Source organism: Panthera uncia, chromosome D4, assembly GCF_023721935.1.
Source record: "Panthera uncia isolate 11264 chromosome D4, Puncia_PCG_1.0, whole genome shotgun sequence".
NCBI lineage: Eukaryota > Metazoa > Chordata > Mammalia > Carnivora > Felidae > Panthera > Panthera uncia.
Genome location: NC_064807.1, coordinates 83,802,359 through 83,817,025, shown reverse-complemented (window position 1 = coordinate 83,817,025; position 14,667 = coordinate 83,802,359). Strand labels below are relative to the sequence as shown.

At 56.1% G+C, this 14,667-nt stretch overlaps 1 protein-coding gene across 1 annotated transcript in view; it reads right to left on the bottom strand.

Moving 5' to 3' along the window:
• Positions 1–455: 455 nt before the first annotated feature.
• Positions 456–14,667, bottom strand: part of LRSAM1 (leucine rich repeat and sterile alpha motif containing 1) — a 39,283-nt gene continuing 25,071 nt past the window's right edge. Inside the window, exons 17-26 of the mRNA XM_049637783.1 lie at positions 14,079–14,178; positions 12,621–12,708; positions 11,563–11,637; positions 10,049–10,129; positions 8,432–8,527; positions 6,392–6,490; positions 5,613–5,744; positions 4,435–4,516; positions 2,184–2,332; positions 456–1,243 (exon numbers count right to left, since the gene is read on the bottom strand). Of these exons, the coding sequence (XP_049493740.1) occupies positions 1,118–1,243; positions 2,184–2,332; positions 4,435–4,516; positions 5,613–5,744; positions 6,392–6,490; positions 8,432–8,527; positions 10,049–10,129; positions 11,563–11,637; positions 12,621–12,708; positions 14,079–14,178 (1,028 nt within the window). The 3' untranslated portion in view covers positions 456–1,117. The remainder of the gene's footprint in view (positions 1,244–2,183; positions 2,333–4,434; positions 4,517–5,612; positions 5,745–6,391; positions 6,491–8,431; positions 8,528–10,048; positions 10,130–11,562; positions 11,638–12,620; positions 12,709–14,078; positions 14,179–14,667) is intronic.

Below are 14,667 nucleotides of genomic sequence, written 5' to 3'. Positions count from 1 at the left end.
GTTCAACACCATCTACCAGAAAATGCACAATAAATGTGCAGCTCTACAGCAAGTACAGGTACATGGCTCCTTCTAAAATTGTACAATGAACAACTTGCACAACTGCACGGGTTTGGGACTCAAACCTCTGGCAGGCTCCAGATCCAGCACTGCCCCGTCCCAGCTGCCAGGCACTGGGCATTCAGCAGCCTCTGCCTCCACTCTCTTATGCCCCTGCTTCCCCCCAGCCCCCCACCGCTGTCCCGCCAACCTGCTCCGGCTGACCCTCCCTGTGCCCTTCTGAGCCCAGTCTGTCTGTCCACCTGTAATAAGGGGAATTTTGTTTAACTTTGCATTTGAGAATGCCTGTACCTCCTGCCTCCTTTTGCCTGACTGAGGTAAACCCGCCCCCAGCCCGGACCTTGCCACCTCCCCTCCCCGGGCTCCTGGGGGCCCCAGTGATGACACGGAAGGAGCAGGCTGGAGGGGGATTTATTGACATTCCTGCTTTGGGTCTGCAAGCTGGTTGCCTGCCTGGGGGGGGAGAGGGGGGGGGGGGGGGGGGGGGAGGGGTGGCTAGGAGGTGCACATCTGGACAGCAGGGGGACCCAGAGGGGGAGGCGAGGAGGGACCAGTGTCACTTGTGGCACAAGGCCTACACTGGACAACCTGAGGACGGCCCAGAGTGGTCCACGGCGACACCACACACCAGCTCTACCCCCGGCCTCCCCCACTTCTGGGTCGGGGCCCTCCTTCGTTCCCAGCACCCACCGCGAGGGACGGCGCTGTCCAAGTTACCCTGCAGAGGACCCTCCTGCCGAGGACCCCGGGGCTCCTGGAGGGGCGGGGACCGGCCCAGAGGGCTGGCAAGCGCAGAGGCCAGGACACGCAGTCTCTTGCTCAGACGGAGGCTTCTCCAAACCCTAGACCCTGTCCTCAGGCTGCGAGTCCTCCCTCCCTCCACAGCGTTCACACCGGCCACATCAGGGTCTGGAACGCTCCGCCGCCCTCCAGCCCCAGTGTGCGTGGAGGGGCGGGGCGGGGCGGGGCGGGGCGGGGCGGGGGGCACCTCCAGGCTGTGAGACGAGGGCCCAGGGCAGAGGGGAGCTGCACGGGTCTGTCCGGAGCAGGCGGCGGCTCAGCCGCTGTGGTAGATGCGGAGGCGCTGCACGATCTCCTGGCGGCACAGTGGGCAGGTGCGCAGTGGCTGGCAGCACTGCTGGCAGCAGCAGACGTGGCCGCAATTGAGGAAGATCATCTGGGCCTGAGGAGGGAGCGGGAGCGTCTGGGTCCTGCCCGGCCTGTTCCTGGAGGCTGGGCAACCTCCCCCCGCCCCGCCGTCCTTTACCGGAAGCATCTGATACCACCCGATAGCGCCACGTGACGGTGGTCATCACCCGCCACCAATCCTGGACCCTCTGTGCCCTCCGACAGCTACACGGGAGGCCACACGGCGTCTCACCAGCCCTGCCCCTTGGACGCGTAGACTGTCTTAATTGTTGCCTTTTTGCATCCTGATCAGCCCCTCGGTCTACAAACTACTCCCAACAGCATGGAACGGAAGCCTCGTAAGCATGCTTGCGCTTTGCTTCGGCATTTCCTCTTTTTAGGATTTATCCTGAGGAAATAATCAACTCCGTTCAAGGCTATTTGGTACAGCAGGGTTTGCAGGAAGAAACATGGGGCCCAAAAGCAGGGGTTTGGTTCCATTTATCACCAACACCTCCCTACACATCATGCCATTCCCCGGTCTGTAAAGACCGTGGAGTAATTCAATGCTAACATGCTTGCTTCTTTTAAGTAGGATCGCACTGCAGAGGGAGGGGAGATTTTATACACTATGTTAATTTTTACAATAAGCATTAATTTGTTATAGATTTTTAAAGACAGCTTTTTAAAAGCCTCTTCAGAGAAAATTGTGCTGTGAATATTTAAGGACATGGGAAATTTTTCTTAAGTAGGGGGGAAAAGCCCCCTCTTTCAAAAAAAGAAAATAAACCCCAGAAAATGCTCATATTTGGGTCATAGGATCACGGTGATTTCCTGTATTTTTTGCTTTCCTGGATTTCCCAAAGTTTCTAATGAATACAATACACTTCTACCAATGAAAAAAAGTGTCTAGAAAGAACACGAGTCTGGAAAGGCTCAGGATGGGTGCCGGCCCGGCTGGTGCGTGGGGGGAGGGGCTGCTGCCCCAGACTCACCTCCTGTTCCAGGCACACGACACACTCTGAAGTCGGCACCTCCAGCTCTGCCGGGGGAGCAGACGGGCTCACGGACTCAGGCAGCTCCTCGGGGGCGGTGGGCACCTCCATGGCCCCAGGGACCTCACCCTTGGGTGGGTTCAGTGGCTCTGTGAGGACCAGAGGGATAGGCTGAGCCAGGGTCATGGCCCAGTGATCCCAACCCCACAGGGGGTCCCCTGGCTCTGCCTGCCATGAGTGGACAGTGAGCTCAGGAGGGGCACTTTGATCTCACGGTAGGGGTAAGGGCCCCCTTAACTCTTTTCTGAGCCTCATTCCCTCCTCTGTAAGGCAGGAGTGCAGGGAGGCTGGCAGGGATGGCCACAGTGCTGGTTATCTGGGGCCTCTGACCCCTGACCATTCCCCAGATCCTTCATGGCCACCCTGCAAGAGGGCTTGTCCCTTTCAGGGAAGGGCAGCCACTTGTCCAAGACCACAGGGCCATCTGGTGGTAGAGCCGTGGTGTAGGAGTTCTCGGTTAGGGACTCTGCAGTGGATGGGGCAATGCTCTCAGCCCCTCCTCCAGGAGACAGGATGGGCCGCTGCCCTCAGGTCACCAGGAAGTAGGGAGAGGAAGGAGAAGCCTCCAAGGCTGTCCCCTCCACCCTTGCCCCTCCTCTGCCCTAGAGCCAGCATCCCCCACCGGGGTCCCAACAGGCAGGACACCAGAATCAGCCCTTACAAAACGCAGTCTCTTTCATATCATGCAAAGTGCACCCCATCCCCGAGTCTTCGGCAGCCCTGACGCCCATCCTGATCACGGTTCACATTTTTCCATCTACCCTATGGTTTGAAGGAGAAGTTTTTATAATTGGAAACATCTGAATATATATATATTTTTAAGGCTGTTACAACACTAGGCTCTCTAAAGGTACCATGGCGCCCCCAAACCATCACCGTCAAGGGGCTCTTCTATATGTAATGGGACACCTACCAAGTTCTGGGAGCAGTAAGAGAATGTTAGGAAAATGGCTGAAGGTCTCCTGCCCCTTCTGCTGCTGAGAGGAAACCATTCCACCCAGCCTTCCCTGCAGGTGGACACAGTCAGGAAACCGCCCTGGGGATGGTGGGGGACTGTGGGAGGCAGGTGTCAGGAGGGGGAGGGGCTCAGAGTGAAGGGAATCTTTGTTGGCAGGGTGGGTGGGATGAGGAGACCCCAACTCCTGATGTCAAACTTAACCTGACCTCCAGTCTGACAGCAGGAGGGATCAGGGTTGGAAAACATCTGCAAGGGGAGGAAGGTGTCTAATTAAAGGACTGTGAGTTTAGGGACTTGGTTAGGTTGGGTGTCTCTGGAATAAAACTGGCTAGAGAGCTGGAGCCCGAGGACATCACGGCGCTGCCACTGGCCCAGACACCTGGGGACCCAGGGCCTCCTCCCTGCCAGCAGCAGAGCTCCTGCCTCGCCCCTGCAATCTGGTCTGGCCACCCCACCTTTAGTCTCTCCCCCGAACAGACCCTGCCTTCATCCTTGTGCCAGGCCCGCTTCCCTTGCCAAGGCCCCTCGGCCTCTTCTCGAGGGAGGCAGTAAAGCTCAGCTGTACTGAGGTTTACATACACTCGCCAGCTGTATGAGGTTACGGCAGACACATTAGCCCCTCTCTGCCTCAGTTCCCTCATCTCTCAAATGAAAGGAACAGCAGCACCCACCTGCCAGAGGTGCCATGACACGGTACCTGTAAAGTGGTTGACAAACGCCTCGTACCCGGATTATGCTCGGACACAGGAGATCCCCGACGCCCACCTACTCCTACGGCAGCCACAGCACCTATCTTATCCGGGCTTCCAGGCGCAGCTGGAGTGGCTTTATGACCTGCCTTTACCCCTTTCACAGGTCACCACGAACCTCGTTCCACGTCCAACCACAGGCCTGCCCGAGGCACAGTGTCAGGCACTGGCTAGGGCTGGTTTCTCCCTCTACTGCAAGGATCTGGGTGTGTGGTTCCCTGTGTTTGTAGAGTAGCTTTAGGGAAGGTTCTAGGACAGGGAACCAGGAGGGCCTCTTCTGCAAGGAAGCTTCTTTGTTCCCCCATTTTTATGGCCCGTTTTTCCCGTTTGTAAATCCTGTTCCTTTGGGAGGGAATCTTAAGGACTGGCAGGGGCTAGGACCGGCCCTCAGTTCTCGTCCTGAAATGTAAAGAGGGGACGCCCCGAGCCACAGTCCACAAGTAAGGTGGGGGCCTCTGCTCAGGAGGTGTCCTGGCGTTGGTACCTGGCTGGATCCTGGCCGCACCCAACAGCTCCCGGACTCTCCGCAGGATCTCGTGCTGCAGGCCGGCTTCCGAGACGCCCACCTGAGCCAGTTCAAGGAAAAGCAAGTTATGGCCTGGGCTGCGCGAGAGCTCGCTACACAGTACAGAGCCATCAGGACTGCCTCATGGCTTCTGGCACCTTCCGCTGGACACACGGAGGCCTGGGCCCCAGGGTCAACATGGGGCAGTGCAGCACCACAGCTATGAAGATGACCAGGTGGCAGGGAGAGAAACGGAGGCCCCAAAGGAAACTGACACTAGTAACAGCTACGGTTTAGCTCGTGCTTCCCCTGCGCCGAGGAAGGGACTCCTTCACCTGCATGACCGCATGTCAACCCCACGACAACCAGTAAGACAGGACCCAGGATCAGAGTTCACAGGAAGGGCCAGGAGGTTCCCGCCGAGGCCGAGCGCTGGAACCACACGGTCCCTTGGGCGGCAGAGTCCCCGTGCAGCCCTCCAGAGCCTCGGTTTCTGGGCCAAGGGACAGGCGACACAGCAGCAGAGTGGTAAACGGCATGGACTCTGGCACCAGACCACTCATGCTCGAGTCCTGGCTCCGCTGTGTGACCTTGGGCAAGTTACCACCTTGCTGTGTCTCAGCTTCCTCATCTGAAAAATGACAGGGACGAGAATACCCTTCCGCCTGGGTTGTTGGGAGGCTTCAAGGTGCTAGCACTCGAGAAGCACTTAGAATAGCACCCGGCGCAGGCAAGCGCTAGAGATATGGGCCGTCATTATTTGGCGAGTCGTCATGTGAAGAGTAAATGAAGTAACGCAAGGTGCTCAGCTCTACCCAGAAGCAAGCAGGTTCGGGAAGTGCTGCCGTGCCACGTCGCAACACCACGGCGTGGGCCAGGGCTGGAGCAGACCTCCAAGGACTTGTCTTGGGCCCACAACGTGAAGGTCCAATCTGAGCGGGTGGGGCAGCCCGGGGTCAGAACTCACATCCCTGGATTTTCTTAGGCAGATGGCGTGCAGGGCACATGCAGGGGGCCACCTGGAAGCAAGTGGACCCTGGACCACTGGGTAACGGCAGACCTCACCAAGAACCCCACCAGAGTAAGTTGACTCTCGGCGGATCGGACAGCGGCCCGGTTCACCCCTCAACCTCCCCTGAGGGGCTGCTGCTTCCCACCTTGGCCAGGTCCCCAGGGCTCATCCGGCTCAGCGTCTCCAGGGAGATGCGGTGGTGGGCAAAGATGGGCAGGTAGTGTTCGGCCGACAGGTCCACCAGGAGGGCCGCCAGCTGGCGTTCCATGCCTTCTTCCTGCAGGACAGACCCACGGGGAAGCTGAGCGCAGGCAAACGAGACCTCGTTACTTACAATGGCAAACAAAGGCTCCAGATGAACTTAGGATGGGTTTCCTTGGTAGCTTTCCTACAAAAATGCATATGGAAGTAGAGATAAAGGTACTAGGAAGCTCACTGCCACTCTATCTGGCAATGGGAACATGGTGAGCAATCAAGTACCTATCAAGAGGGGGCTGTTTAAAATAATGAGGGTTCATCCAGATACTAAATGCTATGCAGTTGTCTAGAAACACTGAGATGATCTATTAGGTATACGCCTGGTGAACTGCCCATTATTGTTAAGAGAAAAAGCAATTTGCCAAAATTGTACATATAGAACGACTCCATTAAATTTTATTGAAAGGCAAGACAAAAACCAGTGTGTGTGTGTGTTGGGGGGCATATCCATCCCACCCACGGCAAGCGTCTGTAGGCAGCTCTTGTGGCCCAGCTGTGTTGGCCTCTGACCAGATGAATGCACCCGTCCTCTCTTTTCTGTCCCTCCAGGGCTTAGCACACTTGTCCCCAGAAATATGAACAGAAATAAACTAGAAAGATCAAGAAGCCAGATATCACCAAGGCACAGGAGGTCTCTCGGGAAGGGTGGGTGCCAGCGGCCCTTACCTGCAGCTTCAAGGACAAGGGTTTCTGGTTCAAAAGCCGTTGATACTGAATCAGCCAGTAATTTTCCTGCCTGGTTTCACTTTTGGCTTCTAACTCTGTCTGCCAGGGACAAAACAAGTACCATCAGCTATAAATCAGTAAATAAAAAGTATAATGACCGTGGCAACTGTAAATGATGCTCTGGGCAGGTGCAGGGAGTGGGGCGGTGTTCGGTAATTTACAAACAATGTTCCCAGCCACCATGGCCTCACTGTTTAAACTACTGAACGGGAAAGGCAGGAAGTCCCTCTACCCCCGTTTCTGCTGTGAGCAACCTCAGCCAGGGACCATCTGGGGGCGGGGCCTGAATCTGGGCTGCAGACACCTGGCACCACGCTCTGCAGGCCCCCTACTTGGGCTCAGGAGCTTGTGACAGGCAGGGAGACAAATAGGATTCTAAGGACAAAATGAGCTTCTAGAGTGGGCTTCACCCTTGTGACAAAGCTAAAGAATTAGACAAGGTACTGAAACAGGTTCCTTCATTCCCCCATGAACAAGCAGTCACCGAGTATTGTTCTAGACCACGCATGGTTCTAGGCGCTGGGGCCAGGGCTGTGAACAAAGGATACTAACAGCAACAGCAGCAGCGAATGTTTTCAGAGTGCTGCGTGCCAGACCCCACCATGCACCGAGATGCCATTTTCCTTAATTTGCACAGCTCTGGGGGGGGGGGGGGTGCAACTGCACAGGTGAGGAAAGGGAGGTTCAGAGTGACCAGGAACCTGCTCAGGTAAAAGCTGCCCGTGGTCAGGGCCAGGACTTGGACCCAAGTCTGTTTTGCCTTAAGACTTGTACTCTGAGCAAGCCAGCCAGGAGCCAGGACTGTGGCCACACGGTGGGGGCCAAATAAGATGTGGGCTGCAGGACTTCAACACAGGCATTTCCCCCATCCCCTGGGGGCACCTGGCTGTCCTTTGGTGGTCCCTCCCAGACCTTGTGGAGCTGCTCCCCTCTGCTGGTCCCTACCCTCCCTGGGCTGCAGCCACAGCACTCTTCTGGAGCCCCTGACCCTGACAGTCACCATCTGCTGAGGTGGTTCTTCCTTCCCTGGATGGGGAGTCCTCTGAGGCCCCTCGAGGGCAGGAGCACAGGACCAGAGCACATGGCAGCTGCTGCATGAGGCTAACGTGCTGTTCGCACGTTAATGCAACTTGCAGGCCATGGCAGTAGGGGATGGCGAGGAACAGGCAGCTTCTGACTGGCCTCAGCACATCACAAGGGCTGGCGGGGGGCTGTGGAAGCTGGTCTCCCTCTTCCCTGCACTCTGCAGGGGCTCTGCCCACAGGAGCTCAGAGGATGTCTGGAGCAGCGAGGACACCATAGGAGTGACCGAGTCTCTGAGCCCCAGCTGGCGGGCCTGGCCTCCGTCTCCACCACTGAGATGCCCACAGGGTCTGGTGAAAATGACCCCAACTTGCCACCCCTAAATGGGGCTCTGCCACTCTGACAATGTGCCAGCCTCAAACCCATTTGGGTACAGGGGACAGCTGGGAATCTCCTGTCAAAAGCCTATTAAACAGCCTGCCCTGGACACAGAAAGTCCTCTCCTGGGCATCTGCCTTGAATGAATACTCACGGCCACTGTCAATACTTAGCTACAAAGACAGCGCTGCTCAGAAAAGTGAAAAACTGGAAGTAGCGTGAATTCTGGGCAAGAGGCTACGATGGCCCATCCAAACGCAGCCTGGGAGAGTGCAGAGGACATTTCAGAGACACGAAGAGAAGAGACGCAGAGAAGCTAGTTCTAAAGGGATGTGCTCCATCTGAGGCTTACACAGAACGTCCACGCACAGCTCGGATAAAGCTGCATCACAGTGTTTAGAAAACACACATCCAAACGTTAGCATTCGAGAACTCTCGGGAGGGAGATTCTTTTCCTCTGTACGTTCCATTTTTTCTCTGATGAGCCACTATTACTTGAACAAAAGCCCTTCTAAGAATGGCAAGTGTGTTTAGGGAAAGCGAACCCATGTGCGACCGGGACGCAGAAGCCGAGCGCACCAGGATTTCCCGGAGCTCTTCCTCCCGCTGCGTCTTCTCCTTGAGCAGCTGCTGGAGCAGGGAGCTCAGGGCCCAGCGCTGCTCTGAGATCATCTCCTGCAACACAAGAGCAGGCCCAGTGCCGCTGGAAGTGCATAGCTCTGGCGCCCAGAGTCCCCAGGGAGTGGCAAGTCCCACCCCTCCCTGCCTTTTCCAAGCCCAGCAGCAGGGACCCCACAGTGGGCCCAACTCAATTAGGTTGAGCGCTGGGGGACACAGCCAAAGGGCCCCTCTGTCTGGGCATCCCCTCCCCATCTTCTCCCCGTGGGGGGTCAGGCCAGGCATGGGATCTAGTGACTGACGACAGTGGAATGGTAAGAAACATCAAACAAAGGAAATGATAAGCCACAGGTGTGTGGCTGCAGTCTCACGGACTACAGGCAGGGCATGTGGGCAGAAGCACAAGCAGGGCAGGTTGGGGTGTATCCCCGTAGGAGTCTGGAAGGCTCTCACACAGATGGAGGCACATGCAAACCGGAGTGAAGCCCTCGCCTGCGTCTGTGTTCCACTTGTTTCTTACTCTTGGAAACCCACGGAGGCCCCCCCCAGATGGGAGCCCCACAAGCTCGAACGGCCAGGAGACATGGGTACCTGCCAAGTACGGTGGCTGTGTCTTCTCTGAGAGCTACCCCAACCCCCTCCTCTCTGAGGGCCACAGCAAGGCTCCCAAAGGGCCTTGCGTTGGCGAGCTCACCCCCGTGGGGTGGCCCTGTGACGCAGGCTGGGCCTGAAGATTATTTCATTTTACGGAGGGGAGAAACGAAGGCCTAAGAGGGGAAGTGACTTAAGGTCACACGGCACACCTGTGGCAGCCCGCAGACCAGGACTATAGACCTTAGCACGCTTTTACTGAGTCGAGAAGCCAGGGGACAATTTAAGACTTGTCTGCTGAGGACAGACACAGGGACAGACAGGTGGCTCTGCTCAGAAGCCTGGTGTGGGCACAGGTCCTCACACCCCATTAATCAATCCCCTTTGGGCAGAAAGGGGTCAGAGAAGGGCAGAGTCCAGCCTTCTTCCCCTGCCTGCCCAGATCACAAAGCGGGACTACACTGGGAGAAGGCCCAGGTCCCGAACACACAGTCCAGGACGCCACCTGCCAGTCCCTGCTGCCTCCACACTATACAAGCAGGACACCGAGCCCAGGGCTCCCAGAGAAGCCACCTGCAGGGAGTGACACACTAACAGTTGGGCGCTTTCCTCCAGACATCCTTGGGACACCAAGAAAGCTCCTTCCCCAGAGGATGTCAAGCCCAGGAGTTGAACCAGCACCCTAGAAGCATGGCTTAGAGAGACAGGGAGCTCAGCAGTGACCCTCCTTCAAAACAAAGAGATGGAAATGGGTCTGGGTGAGCCTTGGCAATGAAACCCTCTTTCCTCTGACCCTCCTGCTGAGCAATAGGCTGACCTGACCCTAACCTTGGCCTGTGCTGAGCTCAGCCCCCAGGCTGTGCTCCCATCACAGTCACGGAGGAGACCATCTGCCTGTTGGGGAGCGGCTGCTGGGAGGGAGGCATGGGGGGCCCGGGTGGGGATTTCCTCTGGGGCGGGAGGGACAGGCCAGGGAACCCTACGTACCTGCAATGCCTCTGTGTCCAGGGACTTCCTCTTTACCTCCAGCTGTGTCAGCTGCAATAACTCAGTTTCTATTAACTTAATCTAAACAGAAGACGAGACAGGGTTTTTTTTTTTTTTAATTCACATTAACCAAGGTTCAAGTCTGTGCTGCTCTCTGAAGGCCAAGTGGGGTCTAAGAAACCTTTCGAGGGGCTCAGGAATGAAGGGGACTTAGGTGCCTTGGGAAAACTCTCAGTGGGAGTTTAAAATAATCAGCTATTCCAGGGCCCCAAGCGCTTATGGGACACGGACGGGCCTGTCCTGGTGAACTGTTGTTCAGGAGCTGATCGTAGGGCCTGGACCACAGAGGGTGCCAAGAGCTTATGAAATGGAGACGGGCCTTCCTTTAAGGTTCAGGCCAGAGTGCAGACCAGACACAAGTCCTGAGTGCTGTACGCATCTGACGCTCTCGCTTCCTGTAACTGCCATCACAGAGGAGAGCAGAGGGTAACGGAGGGGACTGTGTAATATTGTAATACCATTAATGGTAGTGGCTGATGCTTACGGAGCATTCTGTGTGCGAGGCCTGTGCTGTGTACTGTATCTGTGTCATTTCATCAAATCTCCTCTGGGTATTAGGAGGTATTCTGGTCTCCATTTTATAGATGGGGAAATTGAGGCTCGGTGAGGTTAAGTGACTTGCTCAAGGACACACAGCAGGTCAGTAAGTGAGCCCTTTCTCGGGGACGTCCCTGCTCAGGGTCTGAAGGGGAACAGGTGGCCTGGTGGGGTCAGAATCACCCACAGTGAGGATGTCTGGGGGTCAGACCCCATAGCCAGCGACTCCTCTGCCCTAAGCCTGTGACCCCTATGGTTCTTGCCCCTAAGTTCCTATGGCCCCAACCAACCCCAGGTCAGAGGAATGAGCTTCATGTCCGGCAAGGTGGGGTTGAAATTAAAGAGGGAAATAAAAAGAGAAGTTGGTTTTGGCCAAAAAGGAAAAGAATAAAAAGAAAAAAATAGACATGCAAAAATGTACAATTCAAAGTGTGCCAAGTAGGATGTGATGACCACTCCTGAGACCTGAAAGCCGACTCCGTCTCCAGCCTGCGCGCCCATGGTCCGCCTCACCCTCCAGAAAGCCCAGAGGGTCCAGCAGAGCCTGCAGGTTGCCGGCAGAGCTGGGACCTCAGCACATCCGCCCTCGGGGACATCGGGACCCCCGTCTGCCCCAGTGGGACACCCCATCCACCCTCCAGCTTCTCCACCTGAGCTGACAGAGGTGGCCGGGGTGGAGCCAACTGCATTTCTCCAGCAAGGGGGTCCTGCCTGGAGTGTGGTGGGTGCAGATGCTGCCCAGGGGCTCCAGGCCGCAGTCGGGCACTACCCTTCCCGTCTGCCCAGGGCATCGTGGGAAAGGAACCAGTCACATCTGGGGAAGTCCACTCGCTGAGCCAGCACGGGAAAGAGGCACCTATGCCATCCAGGAAAGCACGTAGGAAGGGGACGGCGGGGGCACCGCCCACAGCACCCACCTGCTTCCTGATCTGCCGGTGCATGAGGTCCTTCTTCACCTGCAGAGCCTCAAACGCAGCCTTCTGCATGGCACTCTGCAAGACAGCAGGGGCTGCTCAGCAGGTACTTGGCGGCCTCGCTTTCCCAGTGGCTCATGCCAGGGGAAGGCTCAAAATCTGCTCAAAAACACTTTAACGTAGGACTACTCTGCCTGCTAGCCAGCACGTGACTTTTCAGCTCACTTGTTCGCATTTCAGAGACAATACTTATGAAAGGCTTATCAATGCCAGATGCTACACTCAGTGCTGCTCCTGCATCATACACGGACTGCCCACAACCAGTGATGTGGGGGCTTTTTACTGCCCCATTTCACTGATGAGGAAGGTGAGGGAACAGATGCAAGTGTGCAGTCTGGAAGAAGTCAAGGCGCCTCAGTGCTCTCTTGTGGGCTCCACCCCCACAGTGCGTTCACCACATCCTGCCCCTGAGGGGTCCTTACGACGGAGCCACACAGCACGGGGAGTGGGTGCCTGCCAGGGAAATGGGGAATGCTTCTCTAGATCTCCATGATCAGAAAGGCACCACCCTCTCCCTTTCTCTGCCCCCCTCTTCCTGAGTCTGTACATTTCTAAATGGACTAAACACCTTGGGTCTTAACAAGCTCTCTAAGGACAAGGCTCCATGTAGATTTCTGATGCTCTGCCCCAGACTCCCTGTGCCCACCCCCCCCCCCCCCCTTTTTTTTTTTTTTTAAAGTTTACTTATCTTTGACAGAGAGCGTGAGTGCAAGCGCGAGCGAGCGCACGCGTGCACATGAGCCAGGGAAGGGCAGAGAGAAAGGGAGACACAGAATCGGAAGCAGGCTCCAGGTTCTGGGCTATCAGCACAGAGCCTGACGATGGGCTCAAACTCACGAACCGCGAGTTCATGACCTGAACCAAGGTCGGAAGCTTAACCAACCGAGCCCTCCAGGCACCCCTCCCTGTGCCCACCTTGAGCCCCCGCCCTCACGCCCTTGTACCCCTGCCCCCACTCGCGCCCTGGGCCCCCCACCCTCACACCCTAGGCAAGGGCTCACCTCCTGCAGGATCTGGCTGATGGCTTTGTTCTGATCCATCTGCTGCCATGACAGTATCTGCTGGAATCGCTCATCCATTTCGGCCATGCTGCCAGAAAGACAGCAAATTAATTCACTCTCTGAACATTTTCTGCCAAGGATCTTGGAGATCAAGACAAGCCATTTACTCATTCAAAAATACTCAAGAAGGACCCACGGTGGGGCTACACTCTGGGCGGGGCACAGACAGAGTTGGTCCGAACCCTGTGGCCCTAGAGGGAAGGTGATGGGAGTCCGTGTGTCTTGGGACTTGGGAGAGACCATCTCCGGGTCCGCTCATCCACCCCTCCATCAGAATCCCCTCTACAATGCCCTTTGAAGTGGTGGCCTGGCCTCTGCCATATCACCACCAGCATGGAGCTCCTGATCTCCTAGTTGAGCCACTCGGGCCATGAGAAAGCTCTCCTGCTGGGTCAAAACAACCACGTCCCACCTTGGGCCCCCAGCATTTCTCGCCCTGGTCGTGAATCTCCCCTTAGAACAAGTAGAGTGCTTTGGGCACAAAAACTCAAACCCTGCATCCTCACGTATGTCCATACTTGGGCATAATGTTGGTTTTGAGTTTATTTCAATCCTCCAACAACTCCAGAGGTAGGTACTGTGACTTATCCCTGTTTTTCTGATAAGAAAACTGAGGCTCAGGAGAGAAACTAACTGGCCCAGCACTTCACGGTTACGGACAGAAGAAATGGGGCCTGAATGCGGGTCTGTCCACCACGCTCCTAAGCGTGATGTGCTACCACCAAGAAAGGAGGGAGACATGCTCCACACCTCACCTCTGTGAGGACACAGGGGAAGGTGGGGCGAGGGGGCGGGGGAACACAAGGCAGTCTGTGCTCCTGGCCTGTCTCCTGAGCCCCAACAGCTTTGCTTCCCTGGCTGTGCCAGCACATGTGGCTCCTTCAACAGACAAACCCACAAAGATGTGGTGAACTTGGACAGCCGGACCCCAAGCTGCCACCAGTGTGAAAGCGACTCCATTAGCATCCCCTCCAGGACACCCTGCTCCCAACCCACATGGACGCTCGATCACACCCCCACTCTGCCTGGGTTTGAACCCTGGCTCTGACACTTGCTAGATTCCCTTGGGTGCGTCACACCGTCTCTCTGAGCCTCAGCTGTTGTGACAAAACGGGGCTAGTAACAACATGGTCCCTCGTAGATTCAATAAGCTAACACACACCACATGGCGGGAACGCCTGGCTCACCGAAAGTGCGGGAGAAGCGGGGGTGAGCGCTGTCACTTTACCATGGCCTGACACAACCATGGGGTCCAGCTGGAAAAACCACAAAGACCAGTCACCGCCTGCCCCCGACAGTATGGCTGAGGCTGGGGCGGGAATTTCAGAGCCCAGCTCTCACCCATGATCCTGGGTCCTGAGTCAGCACCCCAACTCAGGAAGCCTCTCCTTACCTTACCTGGAACAGGCCTGCTGGACCAAGTTCTGCCTCTGGGACTCGTAGGCCACCTGGATGAGCCGGTTTGTACAGCTCTCAGTCAGCATCTGCTGCATGGCGGCTGAGGAAACACGGGGGGGGGGGGGGGGGGGGGCTGAGAAAAGGGCACCGCTCCTGGGGAGGCCTTGGAGGGTTTGCTCATCACCCACCTCATACTTATCCTTAAAAAAACCCCACTTTTTTAAACGATGCAAGTAACTTACGCTTGAAAGGCTAATTGTAAAACACTGAACAGCACACACACAAGATCTTCTATCATCTGTCACCCAAAGATATTAATTTTGATACATACCCTTCCAATTTTTAATGCATATTTATGGATTTTTAAAAAATTAAGATGAAAGAATTGAAAGCAGAGAACTGAACATTCGTACACTCATGTTCGTAGCACTGTTATTCACAATGGCCAAAAGGTGGAAGAAAGCCAAGTGTCCACTGATAAACAAAATGTGGTATATACACACAGTGGGATATTTTTTAACTTTGAGAGAGCACGCATGCGGGGGAGGGGGCGAGGGAGGGGGCGAGGGAGGGGGCGAGGGAGGGGGCG